Source organism: Oryx dammah, unplaced genomic scaffold (assembly GCF_014754425.2).
Source record: "Oryx dammah isolate SB20612 unplaced genomic scaffold, SCBI_Odam_1.1 HiC_scaffold_17, whole genome shotgun sequence".
NCBI classification, from domain to species: domain Eukaryota; kingdom Metazoa; phylum Chordata; class Mammalia; order Artiodactyla; family Bovidae; genus Oryx; species Oryx dammah.
The window spans coordinates 49,753,435-49,776,976 of record NW_024070201.1 but is presented as its reverse complement, the minus strand read 5'-3'; the positions used below and the strand labels follow the sequence as shown (position 1 = coordinate 49,776,976).

Here is a 23,542-nt window from a genome sequence, read left to right as displayed (position 1 = left end):
TGGACCTTTATTGGCAGAATGTTTCTGCTTTTCAACACACTGTCTAGGTTTGTCCTGCCAAGAAGCAGGAAACCTTTATTCTACCATTGCCTTTGCCTGGGAATTTGAGGCCATCCTACCAATCCACAGAAAATTTGGAGCACTTATATTCTAAGTTCTGTGTGCACCTTCGATATATCATCCTAGTTTACTGTTACTTCCATAAAATGGGGTAGATAGTCATTAGAAAATGATGATAACAATAAAATAAGTTCTTCGATTTGTATAGTGCTTTATTGCATACCAAGTGCTTTTATATATTTTTGTCTCATCGTTTCTTCATGGTGCCCCTGCGTGACATACGGAATAGGGCTGGTGGCGTCCTCTCCCTTTTTTAACAGTTGTGGAACAGGCTCAGAGAGCATGAGCTGTCACTCAGATGAGACCAAACGAGATTCATAGAGGCTGAGTCACTCATTCGTCCATGGCTGCCCACCATGAATTCCAGCTCATGTACAACTCCCAGGCAGTAGAGGTGGGGGCATGAAAATAAATGCTACAGCCTGCGTGTGAACCAAGGGGTCTCTCATTTATTTTCATGCCCTGCACTACTGCCTGGGAGTAGTACGCTAGCTGGAATTCAGCTCTGGACTGCAAGTGTGTGGTTTCCTCTCCATCATCTCCCCTGGGTCACCCCCAATTAGTGTCACCCACCACTGCCCTGCCAAGCAGGAGACCTAGTTCATTAGGGAAGGGCCTTCCACAAGTCTGGAGTGCTCCCAGAAAGGCCTGTGGTGCCCACCCCCACTCCTCAGCCCCCGGCCACAGGCTGCTCTGCCCTGAGTGGCAACCTGCATTAAGCATTCCACTTATCATCTCAGGGATGATGGAATCCTAACCTTTTCGGAGACACCGTGCTCTGTCACAAGCATTGCTCTTTTTAAAAGAGATTAATTCACTTGCCGCACTTTGTTCGTTGGTGAAAATCACAGGGGAGAGCAAGGGTGGCTTTCTCAGGCCTCAGAGGCCCTTTCAGCTGCTCTCAGCAGGCATCCACCCGACCAGCTGTCCCAGGACTTTGAAATGACTGCCTGCTGGGCATTCACTTGCAAAACAACAAAATGAAATGGAGGAGACCTGGGTTTGTGAAACCATAACTTTTGGGGCTGCTCTGCACCTTGAGGGAAGTAGGGGAGGGGCCCACTCAGCTTTGAAAGGGGAAAAGTTGTTTGGAGTTGTGGTCACCTGTAGTTTTTGTTTGTTCTGGTCCTTCCTTGATTCACCAGGTACCCCCACTCCTTATGGAGTTCTGCCTTGTGGTATCTGTTTTAATCCTTACAACCACCTTGCACAGTAGGGATTAATAGCCCCGGTGTCACAGCTAATAAGTGACAGAACCAGAATCTGAACTCCAGCCTTTGGACTCCAGGACCGTTGCAGTAAGATTTACGTCCTAGGAGTGATCCCTTGGGTTTGCAGAACCCTTTCCCCTCAGATTGCAGTACTTATGTGTGTGTGTGTGTGTGTGTGTGTGCGCACTCAGTTGTGTCTGACCCTGTGCAACCCTGTGGACTGTAGCCCACCAGGCTGCTTTGTCCATGAAGTGGGCCTGTAAAGAGACTGAGGCTCAGAGGATAATATACCTTTCCTGGGGTGTCAGGAGGTGGCAGAACTAGAACTTGAATGCAGATCTTCTGTCCTTTGCTCTTTCTACTCTGTTCATTGAAAGGATAGCAAGTTTGGAGAAGCCTTCTCTCGCAGCATTTCCTCCTCTTAAAAGAAAACCCTGTGCAGAAGTGTACAGAAAAAGGAAACCTCAGCATGGTAATATGCATACAACAAGTAGTTCCGAATTGTTGCTAATCAGAGATATACAGGTTAAAAGGATAGCATGAAATCCACTTATACCTATTGCACTTGCAGTGATTAGGAAGTTGGCTGCTGCCAAGTGTCCACGGTACACAGGAACGCCCCTGTCCTGCTGGTGAGAGGGTAGATGGAGCAGCTGTCCTGAGGAGGACCCTGGCGCTATTTAGTCAAATTAAGTGGTGTAAACGCCATAACCCAGGGATCACACTCTGAGTACATGCCCTGAGAAAAGACTCACACAGGTCCAAAAGGGCATATGCAACAGGGTGTTCTTCGAGTGTTGCTTTTGATGACCGAGAGATGGATGTTACCTGGGTAGGTATGCCTAGGAGAGCAGAGAGGGAATATCTCTGATGGATGTGTTGTGGAGAATTAAGTTGCAATTTAAAATGGAATGATTATATACTTAGCAATGTGAACATATTTTAAAATGCAGTTATTTGTGGGAAAAAGTAATAAATACACACATGCCCGTTAAAAAAAGAAAAGAAAACCCTGCTTGGCTTAGGTCTTGGTAAAAAAAGAATTTCTTGTCTCCTCAGTAGCCAGTGTCAGCCAGGCTGCCTGTTTGTTGAATAAATGAACAAAAGAGTGCCTGGAACTGGCCTGGCCAAACTACTCAGGTCATCCTATGTGACCCTGTCTTAGAATCCCTGGGTACTTGCCAATTTGCCACTGCCAACTTGAGGCCAGATCGCTTTGTTCCATCACAGAGATGAAAACAGGTTAGGGTGGCAGGCAAAAACCACTCTGTAATGAGTACCTGCTATATGCCAGGTACGGGGCTGGGATCCCTGCAAGTCAGAAATTATTGTCCCTGCTTGATAGGTGAGGAAATTGAGACTCAGAATTTATTTGTTCAGCATTATTTAGCTGGACTAGAATTTGAATCCAGGTCTGAATTACTCCAGAGCCTTCTATTCACCTTTTTATTACACTACACTCAACCCTTAAGGGGCAGGAAGAGGAAGCATCTCAATCTTTTTTCTTCAGCATTGCCTCCAGAAGAGTGCTGCTTCCAGAATTCTCAGGGCCCAAGCAGGGAACGTGGGTCACTGACCCAATTCAGGCATAAAGGGTTTTGGCTTCATTGAGTTTCTTCTGTCCAAATTCCTGTGTTAGCTCATCTCCCGTGGTGTATGTTATAGCAGCTTCCAAAGTGGTCTCCTTGTCCCCATTTTCTATTCTGTCTCCTTTCAGACTGAGCTTGCTTAAGCTATTAGGTTAATTCTATAATTTCTTTTACCCCAAATTTCAGTGACAACCCCACTTGCCTATGGTGAGCCTCAAGGGAATGGCAAATAGGTTTTCTTTTATTGATGGTGGCTAATTGGAGCCAGTGTTGAGGAGGCTCTTTCAAGGGCTCCATAGGAAAGAGCTGCTAAGAGAGATTTGTGATGTCTGACTCAGATGCAGGAGCCCAGGACCACATGCCAGGCATTTGTCAACCCTTTAGATTGGGTTTTTAATGTTGGGTCCACTATTGATTTCCTGAGGACCTGTGAACCTCTGGATGCTGTATATAAAGAAAGTTTTGTGTTGTTGTTTTTTTTTAGTGTATGTGTACCTGTGCACTTTTCTGGAAAGGATCATCAGCTTTGATCATATTCTTAGAGAAGTCCATGGCTCGAAAAGGTTTATGCCCACTGCCTTGTCCTCCTAGCTTGGCTTTTGAGACCCTCTGTTAGGCCCTGCATATCTTGGCAGCTGCCTGTTCCTGTGCTGTTAACTGTCACATCGATGGATCTGCCTGGTGGTCTCTTTGAGTATACCTTCTCATTGCTCCCTCTGCCTCTGAACAGTATGTCTTTTACGTTGACTGGCGTGCATTTCCTCCTCCTCCTCTAAATTGTTCCTGTTCTTCAAGACAGAGTTCATATCTTTCTTTAGAAACCTCTGATTTGCTTCAGTCCTTCCTGATTTTCTAGTCTTGTGGACTGAGTGCCAGAAACATGAAGCCTGCCAGCCAGAATCACAGTTGAAATCAGAACTCCAGTCTCTCAGTTCTTAGAACCTTGCACTCTCCACGGCACCACTTCGCCTGCTAAACAAGGGAAGGTTTTGTCCAAAAAGAGATTTTTGTCTCAGAAAATTACCCCCAGGGTTCTTAACCTCTAACATTTTTGACTGTGGACACTTGTTTCTGCATCAAAGATGCTTAACAGTAAGTGGTAAGGTAAGAGGCCAAGGATTTTGCCCAGAAGAAAACTTTCAAACTAGAGGTGGGAGAAGAGGGTTTCCCAGCCTCCTCTCTCAACACTTTACCCTCACACTTCATGCCTCAGTTGTGCAAGACCTCTTTCAGGGCCTCATATACCCCATGCTGCCTTCTACTCTGAGAGGCTTTACCTCTGCCTGAAACACTCCTCCCCTCCCTTGCCCTCTTTTGTCTGGCTACCTGTTCTCATCACTTCCTCTGAGAGGCCTGATGAATCATTAAGACTCGGTTAGGTTCCCTGGTTGTACACTTGCAACCTGCAGCCTCCTTCCTAGCACTCGTCAAATATGTGGTGATGTGCTTGCTGGTCTGTCTCCCCTCAGGCTTTAACTGCCTGTCTCATTGCCTGCAAAGGCAGGGAACAAATGAGTTCACAGGCTGAGTGAACAAATGAGTACATGTTATGTCTGTTCATCCTCCCAAGCCTTCATCACCTGCTTATTCAACAGCACAGACATTAGACTTGGCTTGGTCCAGAGGGGCAGCTACTACAGTTTATGGCATAAGAATGGAGCCAAGACTCAACCCCAAGCATCTGGACTCTCTGCCAGTGCCGTTTTGTCTGGAACCCATTGATGAATAGACAGCCTCCCAGTTCCCCCAAACACCCATTCCTAATACGCAGCTTCTGCCTTGTTGGTGAAACGCTCTGGACTGCTGGTCTCCTCCTTTCCTGGCCTCCTACAACACTTCTGGTGGGAGACCACACACTACCAGCTTTGGTTTCCTATTATCCTGAGTCCTCCCTCCACAACTAAATTCCCAAGGGCAAACCCCCTGTCTTCTCACACCCCCAATTGCAGAAATCAGCACAGGACCAAGTGCATATCATGCTGATTTGTTAGAGTCCATTTAGTCTTTTGTCTTCCATGTTCCATGGAGCCAGGTTCAGGGTAGAGTAGGGGTGGTGAGGTGAGAAGGGTTCAGGCTTCAGAGCCATTATTGACTTGGGTTCCAGTCACAGTATTGCCCCTTACCTAGCTTTGTGACCTTTATTGAGTCATTTCACCTCACTGAGCCTGTTACCTCATCCATGAAAAGAGGAGATTAATATTAGCTCTTAAGCATGTGTGAAGAGTGAACGAGGGAATGTATGCAAAGTTCCCAGGCAGTTCCTACTTGTGGGAGGTGCTCAGTAAGAGTTGATTCTCTTTACTCCCCTTCTCTCTGTCTACCCCCACATTATAGGGTCCCCTGCTACCAGGACCTAAAATACCCCAGGCTTTTAGGGGTATGGTTAAAACCTCATGCTTGTTCATTTATCCAGCAGCTGCTGAGCTCCTACTACTTGCTAGGCGCTGGCATGTAGAGTCAAGTAGGTTCACATGGACTTTCCTAGAAACCTAATCTAGCATTTCTAACACTCTTTCCATCTTTCCTTGGGTTCAAAGAGTTCCAATTCCAAACAGCCACCATACAGATAAACTTGAGAAGTGGGATCCTTCTGTAAACTACTAGCTACATAGATGAGAAGTGTCATCGGACATTTGGTGCTAAGCATGGTGGAATTCTAAGGACAGAGATCTGTGGACTGGATGAGTCAGGAGAGCCTTGTTGGGGGAGAGTCCCCCAAGCCAGCATTGTACTTTGTACTTCCCATGAAAGTAGGATTAAAATAGGCAGAGTCAGGGAGAGAGCATTCTGGATGGAGGGAAGGCACATTCTTTCCTCAGAAGGCTGGAAGGATAAGAGTGGAGGCAGACTCATTTAAGGGAAGAGAGAGAGGAAGAGGAAGCGTGGGGTCATGGGTATTTGATTCTCAGAGGTCCATAACTATTTCCAAATCCATCTAGCCTCCCGTGTTGATTTTCATGTCTTCCACTCTTATGTCCATGATAAACCATACACTGAAAATATTTCTGTCTCTCTCTAGACTGTTGTCGGAAGGTGCAGATGTCAATGCAAGGCACAGACTTGGCTGGACAGCACTAATGGTGGCAGCCATCAACCGAAACGACAGGTGAGAGATCTCCTTCCACCCTCCCTTTGCCAGAACTCTGCAGACCATGATCCTGAACCTTCTCCTACCCTTGACCTGTCCCCCTGATGTCTTCTCCAGAGGCAGGGAAATGGCCTCAGCCTAAAGGACTGTTCTTCACCTGGTGCAATGGAATGTTCAGGAGATGTGGAGTGGGAAGCTCTAGCTCTGGATCCCAGCTCCATCATTCACTGACTTTGTGACCTTAAGCGAGTCATTTGCTTTACCGAAGCAACAAAATGTTTGAGAAGCCTATTGTTAGGGGTTAAGTATACATGTTTACATGTTCAAGTTATCATTATGATTCTGCCATCATGTCTTTTCATGTTGAGCAGTCCGCAGTTACTGTCCCCGGCAAGGGCTTCTTTGGCCTGTTCCTTTGGAAGTTTTGATAGAAATTAGGGAAGGTGGGGTGTTCTGCCCTCTCATTGCAGGCTCTGCTATTTTCCTGACCGCTCCCCTAGTGCCCCAGCATGTAGCTGTTGGGTTAAGGTTGAAATAGTCTACTTTGTACAGAGAGTGAGCTCTACTACTCACAGCCATCCACATGATATGTATTGATTTTGCCGCTGAGACAACTGAAGCCCAGAAAGGCAGAGTGATTTGTCTGAGGTCACACAGATAGCATTTAGAACCTGGTCTGGCTGCTTGCAGAGTTCGTTTTACTGTAAGTCACTGCTGCCTCCCTCTGCCAGATCCCAGGCTCAGGCTGGATGCTTTGAGTCTCTAGTTGTGATTGTGCAAAAGAACTGACTGAAAAAGCAGAAAAAGATGCTTTCAAAGAAGGCAGACTGGGCACTTCAGTAGCAGCCGCTGATACTGATCGTGGGAGGTGCCAGTTTTCATTTTCCCTTCAAGCAGATCTTTAAGGCTTTTATCTGCCAGTACTGACCACCTTTGTGAGAGTCATAATGGTGGTAGAATTCAACCGTACTGGGACTTTATAATGTCGAGGTGGCACTGCCTCAGACTGGCTGAGAGACTTAGCTGTACTGAGCTAGTTCTCTCTTCTCTGCTCCTCTGTCATGAACTTGATCTCAGCACTCTGTCTCCTTATTTGCCTCTTTAGTGCCAAGCACATAGTCTTTAAAAGAAAAATTGATGTAAATTGGCTCTACAAGTCAGAGCCTAGAGTCCAGTCCAGGTTCCGACTCTTGGTTGAATTTCAGAATTCTATGGACACCTTGTTTCTTCACCTGAAAGCAACTATTTCTGTAAACATTTGGTAGATAACTCCTCTGAGCCAGGCTCTGTGTTAATCACTGAGGAATCAGAGGCTTTGGGAGCTCATGGTCTCATGTGGAAATGACAGGCAGGTAGAGAAGCAGAGTATAGTGTAATCAATGATGTCAGAGCAGTGTGGACAGGATGTTACCAAAACAGAGGGCGTGAGGGGACTGAATCTGACAGTAGGGCAGATAGATTCTCACTGTATTCTTGTGAGAGTCAGATGAGATAATGTATGTGCTACAGGTTATAAATGGTGAGAAGTTATTCTCTGCTGCTGGACCTGTCCACACACAATCACAGTGTTTGTTCTACCACTGATAACCTGCTTCCCCTGCCTCCACTCCCTCCCACCAGTTTTTCCCAGCTTGCAAGTATCTCTATCTGCAAGAGATAACCAAGGGTGGAGAAAAGGGAGTGGGTGTGAGCCCTTCTATGTGTGATATTTTCAGCATTGATACAGGATAGGAAATAACACTATAATTAAGAGTAATGCCAATCAGTGAGCAGATAGCTAGTAGATGTGCTTTGAAGACACTTCTCTCTCAATCTAATGAGTTGTTGGTTTAACTGATTGCTCTGTCTTTATCCAGGACCATTAGCAAATCAGTGATGCTCATTGAGCAAAGTGAGAGTGTTGGCTTGTATTTACTTGGTTCCTGGGAGTAATTATTGGTGTTTTAAGCTTCTATTTTATGCCCTCCTCTTCCTTCCAGTACCCAGCGAGGACAGATTTTTACAGAAAACAGCATACTCTCAGGTTAGATTTATTTATCATATCACAAAAATTGTTTGGTATCTTCTTTTTACCTGGCACTGTTCTTGATAGACAAATATCCCTGTCCTCAAAGAGCTTATTTCTGTACAATTGGTGGTCCTTGGGTAGAAAGAGGCAGAAACAAACAATAAACAGTAAATACAATGCACAAGTAAGCTATATATGTTAGGAGATAAGAAGTGCTAATGGAAAAAAAGTGAAAGAATCTGGTATGCCAGGAATATACTGCTCAGGGTGGATAGGCCACATTCCTAAGGTGGTGTGGGAGTGGTCTTGAAGAATTATTGTGTCTATCCCAGCACAATCTGCCAATGATTTTCCATATTAGAAGTGTGCTGATCCTCATCTTATCAGTCACCAAACTTGTCTGGAATCATACTGACCAGGCCTGAAATGCCACCACCTTTGAATTGAGTTTGTATCAAGGAAGAGTAGAGGGGCAGCAACCTGGGATTCAAGGCAGAAAACAGAGAACCTTTACCTCCTTTCCAGTGTTGGCAGCCCACAAGCTCAAGGGAGATATCCTGAGAAGAGCCCAGGCATTTCACCCTCCACTGCCTTCAGTGCCTGGCTGCTTAATGTGTTAAGTCCTTGGGGATATGAACACGATAGTCTCTATCCTTAAGGAGATAACTTCTTGTGAAGTTTTATATATATACATATTTATATATGTATGTATGTATTATTTTATTTAATTTAGAATGGAGAAAGTGTTATTACTCTTGCCTGGAAAAACCCATGGACAGAGGAGCCTGGTGGGCTGCAGTCCATGGGGTCACTAAGAGTCAGACACAACTGAGCGACTTCACTTTCACTTTTCACTTTCATGCATTGGAGAAGGAAATGGCAACCCACTCCAGTGTTCTTGCCTGGAGAATCCCAGGGACGGTGGAGCCTGGTGGGCTCTGCACAGAGTCGGACACGACTGAAGCGACTTAACAGCAGCAGCAGCAGAAAATATAGTGCTATAGAACAAAAAAAAAATTTATCCCCTCCTTTTATTTCCAAAAAGGGTTTGAGGTGACTTAAATTAAAATACAAACATAGATGTACACAGGAGAGTTAAGACTGGATCAAGATCAGAAATCATATTGGTAAAAGGAAAGATAATTCTGTCAGGGTTGAACTTGAGATTTTCTTTTCCAGAAATAGGTTTGTTGATTTTGTAAAAATAATATAGAGAAGCAAGGAGCCATCAGCTGAATTTCTTCTGTCTAGAAACCAGTCACTATATATCTATATCTGTGTGTGTCTAATTTTACATAAATCGGACCAGGCTGTACTCTCTGTAAGTCAGGTAACTTGTGGAATAGAGTATGAATTTAGTTTGAAGTTTCCTGACCAGGCAAAAAAGGATACAGAGAATTTTGGTTCTCCAGGAGAAAGGAACTTGGTTCTGATGTACCTTTTTATTATCATGTTAGGCATCCAGCAGCTTTAAAAAAAAAAACCATACTGTGTCAGGTGCTGATGTGGTGGGCTAGAGGGCCTTCAGATACTAAGTGAGCATCCCAGCCTTTGCCTTAAGAAGCTTACTTGGACTGCTAACATCAAGGACTTGAGCATTGTGATGGCCATTGTCTTCAGGAGCCATCCTGCCAGAGATTTACCAACATTCTGCTAGGACAATCCTTTCACCAGCCTAGTAACAGCTTGGGTGTAGTATTGCCTTGAGGAGTAGTCAGCAGGGGCGGGCCCCTTCTCCACAGGGAGTGCTCCATAAGCTTCATGCCACAGGCACTTGTTTAGCCTAAATCTGGGTGCCTCATTCCATGTTGCACTCTGACCCAGCCCAGCTAAAGGCTAAGCCACAGGGTCCAAGGATGACCACTGTAACTTAGCACAGCCTCTACTGGCTTGTGCAAATATACCCAGCCTTCAGCTAAATTCAATTAGTTTTTCTTTAAGAACGGAAAGAAATCCAATTTTACTAAACATGGACAGACGGTGGAAGGCACTTTGATGTTACAACTTCTCAGTGATGCTTTACTTAGTCACAAGTTCATAAGCAAGAAGGCTTAATTACTTGGGAAAACACGGGATTAAAACTGGACACAATGGCGGAGTATCCGCTCTTGGGCAACTTGATTCGAACCCATGCACCGAGTTCGTGTGTGGTGCAAACTTTGATGTGCGCGGTGACAAGCTAGAAGTCATGACCCCCTCAGGGACGCTCCTTCAGATGGCATTTGCAGGATGTGTAGGCGGAGAGGCAGGACCTGCCAGGCCTGTTTGCTCTACTTTGATGTTCAGGCAGCCACAGGCCCCACTGTTTGCTCTTTCACTGAGGGGTGGGTTGGGAGCCTCCTACCTTTCCCAGTGGACAATGGCCAGCAATGGAGTGTGACGACTGTTGACCATTCCAGGAGCCTGCCGGACCAGAACAGGGCTTTGGGAGGTGCTGAGCCTGGGGGGCCAAAAGCTGTCTATAGGACAGCCGTTTCTCCAGATGTAGCTTTCTTTAAAGCCCAGTGGTGGTCAGGTGCTCATCGTGGAGGTGCAAACGGTCTTGTGAGTTTTAATAGGTACTGAGTACTGCTTGGCCCTTTGTCCAGTGGCATTAAGGTACTTGTAAACTGAAAGTTTGTCTTTTCTGTTTTCTTGATCAACATGTATGTGCAGGGGATAGTGGTTTGGAATTAAAATGGTACGATTTCTGATTCCTCAAAAAAGAAGCTGTCAAAACATGTCTGATAACAAAATTATCCAGAAAGTATAAAGAACTCTTGGACACATCAGTAGTAAAAAGAGAGCCCAGTTTTTAAAAAATAGGCAAAAGACTTGAGCAGATACTTCACCACAGAAGAGACTGATGGGAAATAAGTACGTAAAAAATACTCAACATTTAGGGAAATGCAAGTTAAAATCATAGTGAAATGCTGTTCCATTTGACCAAACACCTGTTCCAATGACCAAAATTTTAAAAACTGATAGCACCAGGTAATGACAGTGATGCAGAACAATTGTCATAACTGCTGATATGAATGTGTAATGGAATAGCCACTTTGGAAAATATTTTAGCAATTTCTGATAAAGGTAATACGTACATTTATCATACAGCCCAGCAATACCAACTCCTAGGTATTTGTCCATGAAAAATAAAAACATATATCTACCAAGAGACCTGTATGCAAATATTTATAGTAGCTTTATTCATAATCACCAAAAACTCAAAATCACCCAAATGTCCATCATCTGATGAAAGGACAAATTATAGTACATCCATACAGTGGACCTCTCAGCACTGAAAAAAAAAAAAAAGGACTAACTTCTTGTACAGGTAACAACATAGTCGAATCTTGAAAGTCTTATGCTAAGTTAAACCCAGGCAATAAAAGCTAGCTTATGTATAATTCCATTTATATGACAGTCTGGAAGAGGCAATATTATAGGGACAGAACTCAAGTTAGTGGCTGCTAGCATTTAGGAGTGGGGGGAAGGACACAAAGGAACTTTTCTGGTGACAGAAATACTTTAGAGTATTAATTCTGGTGGTAGCCATACAACTCATCAAATTGTACATCTTAAAAGGATGCATTTTTCTAGGCATAAATGATGCTTCAATAAACTGACATTAAAAAGTTTTTCAAATGCCACCATCTTTCTCTATATTTTCACTGTTAATTGTGACCTTTGGTGTACTGAGAATTCATGATTGTAGTGTTAAAATGAAAAAAATGAATCCATACTGTTTGCGGTCACCTAGAATGTTTTGAATCCTTATTGCTGATGGTATCTTACATTGCAATACTGTATATTCTGATTGTAGAGAGTAAAGATTTGTGGAGTCACACGACCAATGAATAGTGATCAGTTCACCTTGTGAGTGGTATATGGCAGGCTCACAAAGTGTCATAGGGTTCTTCATAGCAAGGAGAAAGAGCAGGGCTCAGGACTGGGAACTTACCTCATCCCATATCATTCTTGGGTTCCTTGTTCCTGGACTGCCAGGAGGACCACCTAAGTAGTGTGGCCTTTGGGTTGCTTCAGGAACCAGGGATCCTGAAAGGGTGGGGTGGTGGGGGGCGATTGAGATTTGAGCCCACTTGGGCTTGCTGGTTGCTTTGAAAGCCCCTGCCTCAGAGAAGGTGAGTCCACCAGACAGAGAAGGAAGCTCCAGCAGAACTGTTTGAAATTCCCCACAAGAGTCTCCCTCCCTCCTGCTTTTTCTCCTGGAGTGCATTTCATCAGCATCGGAAGGACCGCTTCCCGGCACTGCCTTCCCTACTTGGCTGGGGTCCCTGAGGAGCTGAGCTAATGAGTGGATAACACGCATTTGCCAAGGCCTTCCTGGATGTGGTACCTGGGCTTTGTTAATTTTAAAATGCCGCCATCCTTGGCCAAAGACCATTTAATTCCCTCTCATAGCAGTCATTTATTTTTAGCATTGGCTTATTTTCCCTCCATCTTACTAAGGGGAGGGGGACATTATACCCTATCTTTAAGAACCCAGAAGCACAAGCCAGATTGCTGACTCTCAAGAGAGGTTTTACAGGCCTCTCTGTGTGGCTGACAACTCTGCAGGTGTTCTCTGAGCATAGAACTGATGCTCTTGCAGCTGGACCAGGGCAGCCTCCTTGGGAAGCTCTTCTTTGCTGGCTGGCCAGAGGCTGAGCAGGTAGAGCACCCTGGACCCATGCTTCAGCTTAGGTCCTTAGGAGGCCTGACAGCGTGGAGGTCTAGCCTGTCTTAGAGGCTTCCAGCCTCTTCCCAAGATCCCCAGCCTATTCTCAGCCTGGCTGCTTGCTGTACAACAGTGCTTCTTTTGGCCCAAAGAGGCTGGCTTTGTGCTGTCTGATCTCCTGACTGTAGTGATGATGATGGTTGTGGTGTCTTCTGTGTGCCAGGCCCATGTCAAATACTTCCCAGTATTGGCTGTGATCCTCACTGCAACCCTAAAAGGGATGGATTATTATCCCTGTTTTACATATAGGAAGAGCTCAAGCTTGTCCATTGGTGAACGGGGGAGCCGGGATTTGAAGCCAGGTCCCTCTGAACCCCAAACCCTTTTTCTCTCCACTGGACTGCACTGCCCAGGTAGGGAAGATTCAGGATCAAAGCCATGTCAGGACCAGGTGTCAAGTCAACTCAGGCAAGGTTTCTTGATGACCCACTATGTGCTGGATGATTTTGAGAAATTTAAAAACCAACAAACTACTCTCCTTATCCTCAGAGAAGAGATAAAACAAGCCCCCTTTAACTGTAGAATGAGGCAGAGTATGGTCAGTACCCCAGAGAAGACCAACCTAGAGTGCTGGGGAGGGGGCAGTCATGAAAGGAGGCCCTTTCACATGAGGTGGGCCTTGAAAGATGGACAGGATTTTGATCGGTAGAGGTGGAGAGGAGAAAGACAGCATTTTTGGAATAAGGACCATTGTGAGCATAGGCTCCTAAAGGTAAGAAAGTAGGGATGTACCAGAGTTGATAGGAGGCACTGGCAGGAGACCAGGCACTGATAGGAGACCAGCGAGCATAAAGGATAAGCCTTATCCAGCACAGGCCACGGTCGTCTCAGGCTGAGACTATCCAGCATGTGGTGGAGTTGTGAGCTCGATAGCTGAAAGACTAGGGTTCACATCCAGGCTCTTCCTCCTATTAGTCTTGACAAATTCTTTCACTTACCTATGATTGTTTCCTCAATCATGATACAGAGATAACAAGGTGAGCTACTTTAAGTTTGTAAATATATGTAAAAGTGTTTAGAATGATGCCTGCCACATAATGAGCACTGGAGAAGAGTTTGCTACTTTAGTTAATAGTAGTGTAGCAGTAGTGGTAGTGTCTTAATTATTATTATGACTAACCCTGCTGCGGCTGATTGTGGGTGGCCTCATGAAGTTAGTGAATTTCCTGCAAGTAGGCCTATCTTTGAGGGAGGTGGCACTATTACTTGCCTCTCACCAGCATCTCTTTTGTGTGATGCAGAAGCAGTAGGACTTTGAAAATTCTTTTTCTACTCCTTCTCATCTCAGAAGCCGTGCCTAGAACGTGGGACCCCAGACCAGAGCATTTTGACGTGAATCTGGCTATTGTCCCAGGTGGCCACCTGCCTGGTGAAGAACAGTTCCCAGTATTTCTCAGAAAGGAAGGGTGGCTGAGGGTGCTGGCCAGGTGCCCAGAATGCCAGCACTATGCCCCCAGAAAAGTGTGCCTTGTTTGACATCTCTCCCACCACTGCTGCTGTGGCTGATTATCTCTGAGTAACAAAGAGTCATTTCTAATCCCATTTAGAATCATTGCCCAAGATAATCCTGTTTCATAGTAATGATATTCCAATTCCAGCATGCACCCGTTTCTAGTTTGGCAGACGCATGCCTTGACCTCAGGCCACCCAGGCACTGCTCCTGGGAAAGCGATGCCAGCTCATTTGCCTAACCTGACAGTCTCAGGGTACCCACCCACTTTTCCACCGCTGTATCCCATCCTGGGGTTCTGTGTTCAGGGCTGTCTTCACAGAGAGGATCAGCTGGGACAAAAAGAGCACCCTGTGCTCATCCCCTTCAGCAGCCTGGGGAGGAGTGTTCCATTTCTAGGGACTGTGATGCGGTGCGCTCCTGCACCTCCTATCTAAAGACCTCAGACCCACTCTGTGCCATGAGCTGTGCCTATTAGGGCTGTCAGGCTGGTGGGTCAGGGATATCCAGTAAATATCAGTAAATACGGTGAGTGTGCCTGGGATGCAGCAAGGTTTTGGCTGTCTCTCATGCAATCTGTGTGAATAAAATATGATTGTAGCAAATAGTTTAGTCAAAACTAATGAATGGTGAGTGATCTGGTTCATTGTTTATATGTGAATGGATATCAGGCTGGAAAGCAGACTTTACTTATGAACCACAGGGTTCTGTCCTAGTCACTAGTCATATCACTGATTCTAATGAGACCACTGATGAATGACAAACAAATTGGCAAATTAAATGAAGCTGATATGTTGGGTGAAAGAATTGGGGATGTGAAAAAAGAACTCAATGTGATAGAGTAATGGTTAAATCTGTGGTGATAAAAATTAATAGAGGGGATGAGTGTTTCAGTCTGCAGTTAAAACCAAAACCAATGGTAACACCCAGGGCAACCCAATTTAGCAGTTCTGGCAAGTAAAGCCCAGGAGCTGACTGCAGCCTCAGTGTGTGCACCAGCAGTGCAGTGTTAAGGCCTCAGAAGTGAATTGATAAAACAAATATTTACTGGCCTGTACTCTGCCCTGTGTGTAAAGGAACAGATGGCCAGGCACAGTCCTTACTTTAGGGAGCACAGTCTAGATGTGTGTGACAGAGTAGTGAGGGACAAGGGCTCCGGAAAAAGGACCTGAGTTTAAAACCTAGCTCTACCTCTTACCAACTGTTTCCTCATCGGCAAAGTAGGAACAATAATGGCACCTGCCTCAGCATCATGTGGTTGCAAAGATTAAAATGCACTTAAGACAGCCTAGTGCATAGTAAGTGTAGGAGCCCCAACATGCTCTTATGGATGATTTGCCTATGGAGAGCCTGGTCTAGCCCATACTGTGCAAAGAATCCCTAATAACCAGGGCCTGACCTCTCTGGCCCATTGGTTTGGCAACCGAGTATTATGAACCACAGATTGAAAGGTAGGGACCTGTGTTTAGAACTAGGTGAAGAGTGTGAAATTGTGATTGTCCTGGAAACCCTGTAATGGATAATCTTGGTTTGGTGGCCCGCTTAACGTGTCATACCTTCCTTGAGCTTTGCCCAAATTATCTCACCTTGTCTGAGCCCACTATTGATTTTTGACCCTTGTCTATCTAAATCAGATTCCCTCTTATTAACCCAGCTAGCTTTATGACTGTCTGAAAATATCACTGTCCCTGGTGCATAGTAAGAGCCCAGCAACTATGGGATGTCAGGATGGACTAATAGATGGTCGGGTGGGTGAGAACCAGTGTGGTTTAGGGGAATGTGCACCAGATAGTAATGAATTTGAATCTTGTTTCCTGTGTTTATTTAACATGTACACTTGGACAGCTCATGTTATCTTGCTGAGCCTCAGTTTATTCATTTATAAAATTGACTGGTACCTCATTGCAAGTGGTTATAATGATCTGGAGTAGTAAATGTAAAAGTAAATGTAAAGTGCTCCACCCTCTATGGCTGCTTTATTATGATTATTGATCTTTGCCTTTCGAGGGAAGTAAATAAAATATCATCCTCATTCAAGAAAACTGGGACACGTTTTCTACACAGGTACCTTGCTTCCTACCTAATCTTTAGTTTGTTTCCCAAGGAAGCTGGCTTTAAAAAGAAAACTGCACCCCATCCTCCAAAAAAAGAAGAAAAGAAAACTGCCCTCCTATTTCCCCACTACCCGCCCCCCCCCCCCCGTTCATCCCCCGCCCCCCCCCCCCCCCAGGATCTCTAGATTCAACGTGTGCCTTTGGCCGGCCACTCTGCTTTCCTGACCTCCCATAGACTGGCCAGTAGACTGAATGAGCCACAGCTCATTTGACTTCCAGCAAACCTCCTGAACTGTGACCTCTTTGCTTCCTCCCCTTACAGAGGTGTACGCTGAGTTGAGAATAGGTCAACTCTTTGTCTTCTCCTTGGGACACGGTGACCCTGTGCTTGGATGTGGGGGGTAAAGGGGAGGGGGAGTCAGAGGAGCCTCTCCAGAAGCTCCACATTGTGTGGGGACGACCTGGAGCTGGGATCACTGCCCTTCTTGCTTCACCAGCTCCAGCTGCTCGCCAACCGTCTCTGACACGTGTCGGGCCCAGCCTAGGCCTCGGCTCACACCACAGGTTTCCTCCGTCTTTCCTAAACAGTGTGATGACCCAAAGCCCCTCCGGCCACTGAGAGCAGAAAGCCAATCGATGCAACTGCCCTCTCGAGCTTTGTGATGCCCCACAGTCTTGAAAATGGGAGCTCATCAAGGTCCATATGAGCCAACTTCCTAAGGGTGCGTCCACCCCTAATCTGATTACAGCCTAATCAGCGAAGTAAAACATGCCTTGTGGGGGCTCTTGCTCCAGAGGGACTTCTGTGAGTCTCAGGAGTTGCAACCTAGAGACCACCCTCCGGTTCATTTCCTCATCTTTGTTTGGGAACTGCCTGGTGTAAGTCGGGAAGGGTCTGGTGCTCAGGAGAGGAAGATGGGGATGTTTTCCACAGCTAAGCTGACTGCAACCCAGTTTGGACCCTCAGGTGGGAGAAGGCTGGGAAGGGCTAAGACAGTTGCCTTCCACCTTTCTCCCTCGTTTCTCACCAAATGAATTATTTCATTTATTCATACAGTCATTCAGAAAGCATCTGTTGACCACTTATTGTGATCTAGGCTTTGGGCAAGAAGCTAGGAAAGAAGGTTGAGACATGGCCCTTGCCCTGTGATCTACTGGGAAAGGTAAATACAAATAGGCAAGCAATCACAATATGATATGGTGAGCAGCACCTTCCACTTGAGTGAGAATTGGGTTCTGTGCAAGCAGGAAGGGCGTGCACCCGGGCTGAGAGTCAGAGAGGCCTCAGTTGAGTTAATGACTATGTCACTGAGGAGCCCTGAAGGTGAGTGAGCACTAACCAGTTGAAGGGGAAGTGGGGTGGCGGGGGGCACTCCCAGCAGGAGGAATATATCTGATGCTCTTTGGTGTACTTCAGGGAGTTCACTGTTTTCACTGGGCCCTTAATTTTTCAGCCCCCAAGATCACTAGATCAACATAGGAATTAGAAGTTCTGCAGTTGAGAGACTCCCTGAAGGTATAAACTTTCAGAAGAAATGAGGGCAGGAGACCCGACCCTTTTAAATTTTTTGAGTAATTTTATTTATTTTTGGCTGTGCTGGGTCTTCGTTGCGGCACAGGCTTTTCTCTAGTTGTGGTGTCCTAGCTTCTCCTTGCAGTGGCTTCTTTTCTTGTAGAGCATAGGCTCTAAGGCACCCAGGTTTCAATGGTTTCGGCTCGCGGGCTCCAGAGCATAGGCTCAGCAGTTGTGGTGCACGGGCTTTACTTGCTCCATGTCGTGTGGGATCGTCCCAGATCAGGGATCAAACCCATGTCTTCTGCACTGGCAAACATTCTTTTTACCTACCACTGAGCCACCAGGGAAGCCCCTCAACTCTTTTTTAAAAATCATCATTCTTGTGTCCAGCCTGTTGCTTCTAACTGCTGCGTCGTGTTTTATAGACCACATTTAACTCACTTGTTTCCTCAGTGATGGACACTTGAGTACCTGCAACTCCCTACTGCCACAAAAGGTGTGGGGACATCTCCCATGTTTGGACCTGTGTAAGAATTTCTCTGAGATACGTATACTCAGGAGCAAAGTGCTGGGTTATTGGGTCAAGTACAAGATGACATCTGGAATGGCTGCATCAGTCTGTCCCCAGGCAGTGCCTGAAGAATCCAAGATCCTCATGCCTTCACCAACACTGGGTATTTTTCAGCTTTCTCACTTTTGTCAGTATGTTGAATTTAAAGTGCTATCTCATTAAAAAAAATTTTTTTTACAGCAAGTCCTTGTTGGTTATCTGTTTTAAATACAGCAGTTTATGTGTATCAACCCCAAATTCCCAATAAAGTGCTATCTCATTTAAAAAATTTTTCATTTCTTTGATCACAAATGAGCTTGAGAATTTCTTCATATACTTAACCATCTTGTTTGTTTGTTTCCTCCTCTGGGTGTTTTTGCCTCATTTTTCTGTGGGACTTCCTGATCCTTGCCTTGTTGCTAAAACTTGAATTGAGGCAAGTCCTCCAGACTGTTACCTACCTGGGGGTCCATAAAGGGAAGTGAGAGGCAATATAGCTGAATGATAAGAACATGGACTTGGTAGCCAGACTGCCCTGGTTTAAATCCCACCTGTGCTCCTTACAACTTGAGTGACCTTGGACAGGTTACTTACCCCTTGGTTTCTGTTTAACCTCCCTCATAGGGTTGTTGGGAGGATTAAATGTTAGTATATATAAAGTATTAATATTTAAAATAGTACCTGGTGGGTAGGAAATATATACAAATGCTAGCTCTTATTATTAGACTGCTGTCTTCTTCCTACTTAGCTCCATTGTACCCTTGAGAAATTGAATACTTATACCAGCAGGCAGTAAAAGAAAGTAGAAAGAAAACAGCTCTCAGCCTAGACTCAGAGCTCACTACTCCTACTCACTTGTGTAACTCTTACCCAGGTCTTGGGTTCTGGACCTGCGTTTTCCTCCCTACCTGAGGCCAATCTTCAATACCTGACCATTTCTGACTAATCAGATTTCCAGGCCTGCAGTACCCACCAGCCCCCCAGCCTGGCTAGCTCAGTCCTGTTGCTCTTCCTCTGCCAGCCTGTCAGCTGGATACTATCCCTCACAACCTTCACCTTCAGTATTCACACAGCTCAGTCTTTTTGGTAAGTCAGCTCACTTGGGCAGAGGTAAGACCAGAATAGATTGTGATGGACACACAGGAAGGCATGTACTGCTACCAGAGCCAAGTCGCTAAAGGCCAATTCTAAACCGCCATCCTCTTGGGCTGCAGACATTCTCTGACTTTCCAGGTTAGTATTGGAAGTAGGGTATCTGGAGATTATCTCTAGCCTTTGAAGTTGATACTGACATTGGTAGGCATGTCTTTCCACAGACTACCAGAGGCCAAGTTCTGAGCTAGCTGGGAGAATTGCTGATGTTTGTAAGCCTTTGCCCAGTGAGAACCTGTGGAGTAGTCAGCATAGTTCCTTTGAGTGTGTTACAGAAAAACATGAGTGAGTGGAATGGTGTACCCTACCCCCTTTAATCCAGCTATTAAAACCATGAAGACCTAGCCCATACTAGGTACCACCCGTTTGACACCAGCTATTGACATTTAAGGTAGTGATACCTAAACCCAAACCTCACAAGTGACAACCATCATGCCAGCATCAGAACAGAGTCGGCTGCAGTTATCCTTTGGTGGATCACCTTGAATAGCAGTGCCTGCCTTCCTTTGTACCATCAGATTCGGTAATCCCCTTGTCAGCCAGGTGGGCCAATTCACCGTCTCTTATATGTCACCTTCTCCCAGATACATTTCTGAATTGGGGGATTTGTTTCAGCTTCAGCAAAAACAAAAATGTCAAAGAGACAAAAATCTCTTCATTTCCGAAGTCTCCTCATTGCTGCTCCTGGTGTCTGCTTCTTTTGCCTTCCCTTGGCCTCATACCAGTGTGTTTCTTGGTTTCTGGTTGTTGACTTGTTTTGTGTCTGCTGTTTCCCTCTGTCTCTAGTCCTTAACATATGACCTGGCTTTTGGCTCTCTGCCTCACATCTCTGCTGCCTGGTCTCTGGCCCTTGGCTCTGTTTTGACTATGAACTTCTTGGCACTCCCTGGGCCTGACCTGCTGCTAAACCTGTTCTCACCAGCCTTGCCCTAGGTTTCTCTTACCCGGCTGGCCTCCTTCCCTATTTCTGCCCTGCTGTATCCCACAGGTCCACAAAGTGCTTTTTGTCTTCAAAGCTAACTATAGTCATGTAGTCCTTTAGGCTGATCTGGACTGACTTCTCCAAAAAAGACCTGATCCCCATGGAACTCTGGGTCAAATGCTTTTTACGTATGAGATGGCTCTTGGACAAAAAGCTTACCGCTGTCTGATAAGTTGTTTGGTGCCACTCTGGACCACAGAATAGCCATGGTTCTTTTAGTCCTAGCTCCACTCCACCGTGGGGCTGCTGCCTTTTGTATTTATGAAAAGTGAAAGGCATCTTCTCCAAGGTTGCAGAATGAGTCACTCGTTTGGATGCTTACCCTCCTTGTCCTCCAAGTTTGTGAAGTGAATTGCCCATTCCTTTTGATTGGGTTAGCAGCCCCAGGGCCTAGCCTCATCACTTTCCTCCTCTCCCCATCCTGCCAGACCACTGTCTGCCCCCTGGGGCCAAGGGTAGCATACTTGGTTGCTTGGACACGTCTTACAGCCTGCAAATTGGACAGATGGAATCAATACTCAGGAACCTGGAGAGGCCCAGGTAGCACAGTTAGTGACACTAAATGCCTAGAGGGACAGCCTGCCCTGGGAGGGGTTGTGATTGAATGGTGATTGGACATAGCAGCTGAGCATTAACCAAATTATGTCCCTTTGAGTTTAGATCGACAAACCCTCCTCACTTAAATTTTAAAACAAGCTAACTTGCGTAGAATACAGAAGAGCTGCCTTCTTAACACAGCGCTATGGCAGCACGAGTGCTGGGTATAGATTTGGAGCCCACTTCAGCCTATGTAATTATCACTAAGATTATATGGACACAGAGAAAAGAGCTCATATTTGTGAATTTCCTTTGATGTGCCAGGCACTGTAGAGTTTTTATCTCATAACTTACAAGGGGGAGGCATCATAATCCCTATTATTCTAGTAAGGATATAGAGTTTCAGAGGTATAATAATTTGTCCAAGAACATAGTTAGTAGCTGATAGTGCTTCCCTGTACTTGTTATAAAATGTCACACCATCTTCACTATTTGTGTGTCAGTTCATAAGTCTCTTGACTTTCCTATAGCCCAACCATAGGGTCGGGTACACAGTCATAATAACTAATGTCTGTTGAGCACTTATTATGTGTCATACACTATTAAAGCACATTTTATGCACTAACAGAGTCATATGAGCTAGATATTCTTAATATCTGATAATTATGATACAGAGTGATTTTCTAATTTCACTATTTGTTCTACATTTATTAGTTGTTATTCTACAGTAAAAAAAAAAAAAAGAGAGAGCTTTCCCTTCCTCCCCATTGACTATATGGACTCTTGGAATCTTAGTGTACAATGGGTGATAGTCTGTTAATGTCATTATTCATGTTGATGTTCGTATTGACTCAGATTTTTAAAAATTTATTTATTGATTTATTTTTTGTTGCACTGGGTCTTTGTTGCTCTGCGTGGGCTTTCTCTAGTTGCGATGAGCAGGGGCTGCTCTTCATTGCGTTGCATTGCAGTGCACAGGTTTCTCTTTGCAGTGGTTTCTCTTATTGTGGAGCATAGGCTCTGGATGCGCAGGCTTCAGTAGCGGCAGCATTTGGTCTCAGTAATTTCAGCAAGTGGGCTCGTAGTGGTGGCGCGCAGGCTTCAGTTGCTCCGAGGCATGTGGAATCTTCTGAGACCAGGGATCGAACCAGTGTCCCCTGCATTGACAAGCAGATTCTTGTCCATTTTCCCCAGAGAAGCCCATCTGTACCACGGCCTCAGATTTTAAAGCCAGCATTATAACCACTGTACCATACTGCATCCTTTGCCATGAATTTTTCTCATTGCCTGCAGTTAGTTTGCCCATCTCTAACAGCCTTTTTGAACCCTCTTAACTTTTCATCTTCTGGGAAGTAGGAAGACTAATGACAGTCCTTTCCAAATTATTTGTAAACTATATAAGTAAATTACAATAAAAGATAGAAATGGTAAGGACCTAACAGAAGCAGAAGATATTAAGAGGTAGCAAGAATACACAGAAGAACTGTACAAAAAAGATCTTCGTGACCCAGATAACCACGATGGCGTGATCCCTCACCTAGAGCCAGACATCCTGGAAAGCAGTCAAATGGACCTTAGGAAGCATCACTATGAGCAAAGCTAGTAGAGGTGATGGAATTCCAGTTGAGCTATTTCAAATCCTGAAAGATGATGCTGTGAAAGTACTGCACTCAATATGCCAGCAAATATGGAAAACTCAGCGGTGGCCACAGGACTGGAAAAGGTCAATTTTCATTCCGATCCCAAAGAAGGGCAGTGCCAAAGAATGCTACACAATTGCACTCATCTCACACGCTAGTAAAGTAATGCTCAAAATTCTCCAAGCCAGGCTTCAACAGTACGTGAGCTGAGAACTTCCAGATATTGAAGCTGGATTTAGAAAAGGCAGAGGAACCAGAGATCAAATTGCCGACATCCACTGGATCATCAAAAAAGCAAGAGAGTTCCAGAAAAACATCTACTTCTGCTTTATTGATTACACCGAAGCCTTTAATTGTGTGGATCACAACAAACTGTGGAAAATGAAAGAGATGGGAATACCAGACCACCACACCTGCCTCCTGAGAAATCTGTATGCAGGTCAAGAAGCAACAGTTAGAACTGGACATGGAACAGCAGACTGGTTCCAAATTGGGAAAGGAGTACATCAAGGCTGTATATTGTCACCCTGCTTATTTAACTTATATGCAGAGTACATTGTGTGAAAATGCAGAGCTGGATGAAGCACAAGCTGGAATCTAGATTGCTGGGAGAAATATCAATAACCTCAGATATGCAGCTAACACCACACTTATGGCAGAAAGCGAAGAACTAAAGAGCCTCTTGATGAAAGTGAAAAGCAGAGTGAAAAAGTTGGCTTAAAGCTCAACATTCAGAAAACTAAGATCATGGCATCCAGTCCCGTCACTTCATGTCAAATAGATGGGGAAACGGTGGAAACGGTGACAGATATTATTTTCTGGGCCTCCAAAATCACTGCAGATGGTGACTGCAGCCATAAAATTAAAAGATGCTTGCTCCTTGGAAGAAAAGCTATGACCAACCTAGACAGCAGATTAAAAAGTAGAG

General features: G+C 45.1%; 1 protein-coding gene across 1 annotated transcript in view; it reads left to right on the top strand.

The window, feature by feature from the left end:
* CLPB (caseinolytic mitochondrial matrix peptidase chaperone subunit B) overlaps positions 1–23,542 on the top strand; it is a 142,943-nt gene that overhangs the window by 26,606 nt on the left and 92,795 nt on the right. The window contains exon 3 of the mRNA XM_040258766.1: positions 5,940–6,026. Within this exon, the coding sequence (XP_040114700.1) occupies positions 5,940–6,026 (87 nt within the window). The remainder of the gene's footprint in view (positions 1–5,939; positions 6,027–23,542) is intronic.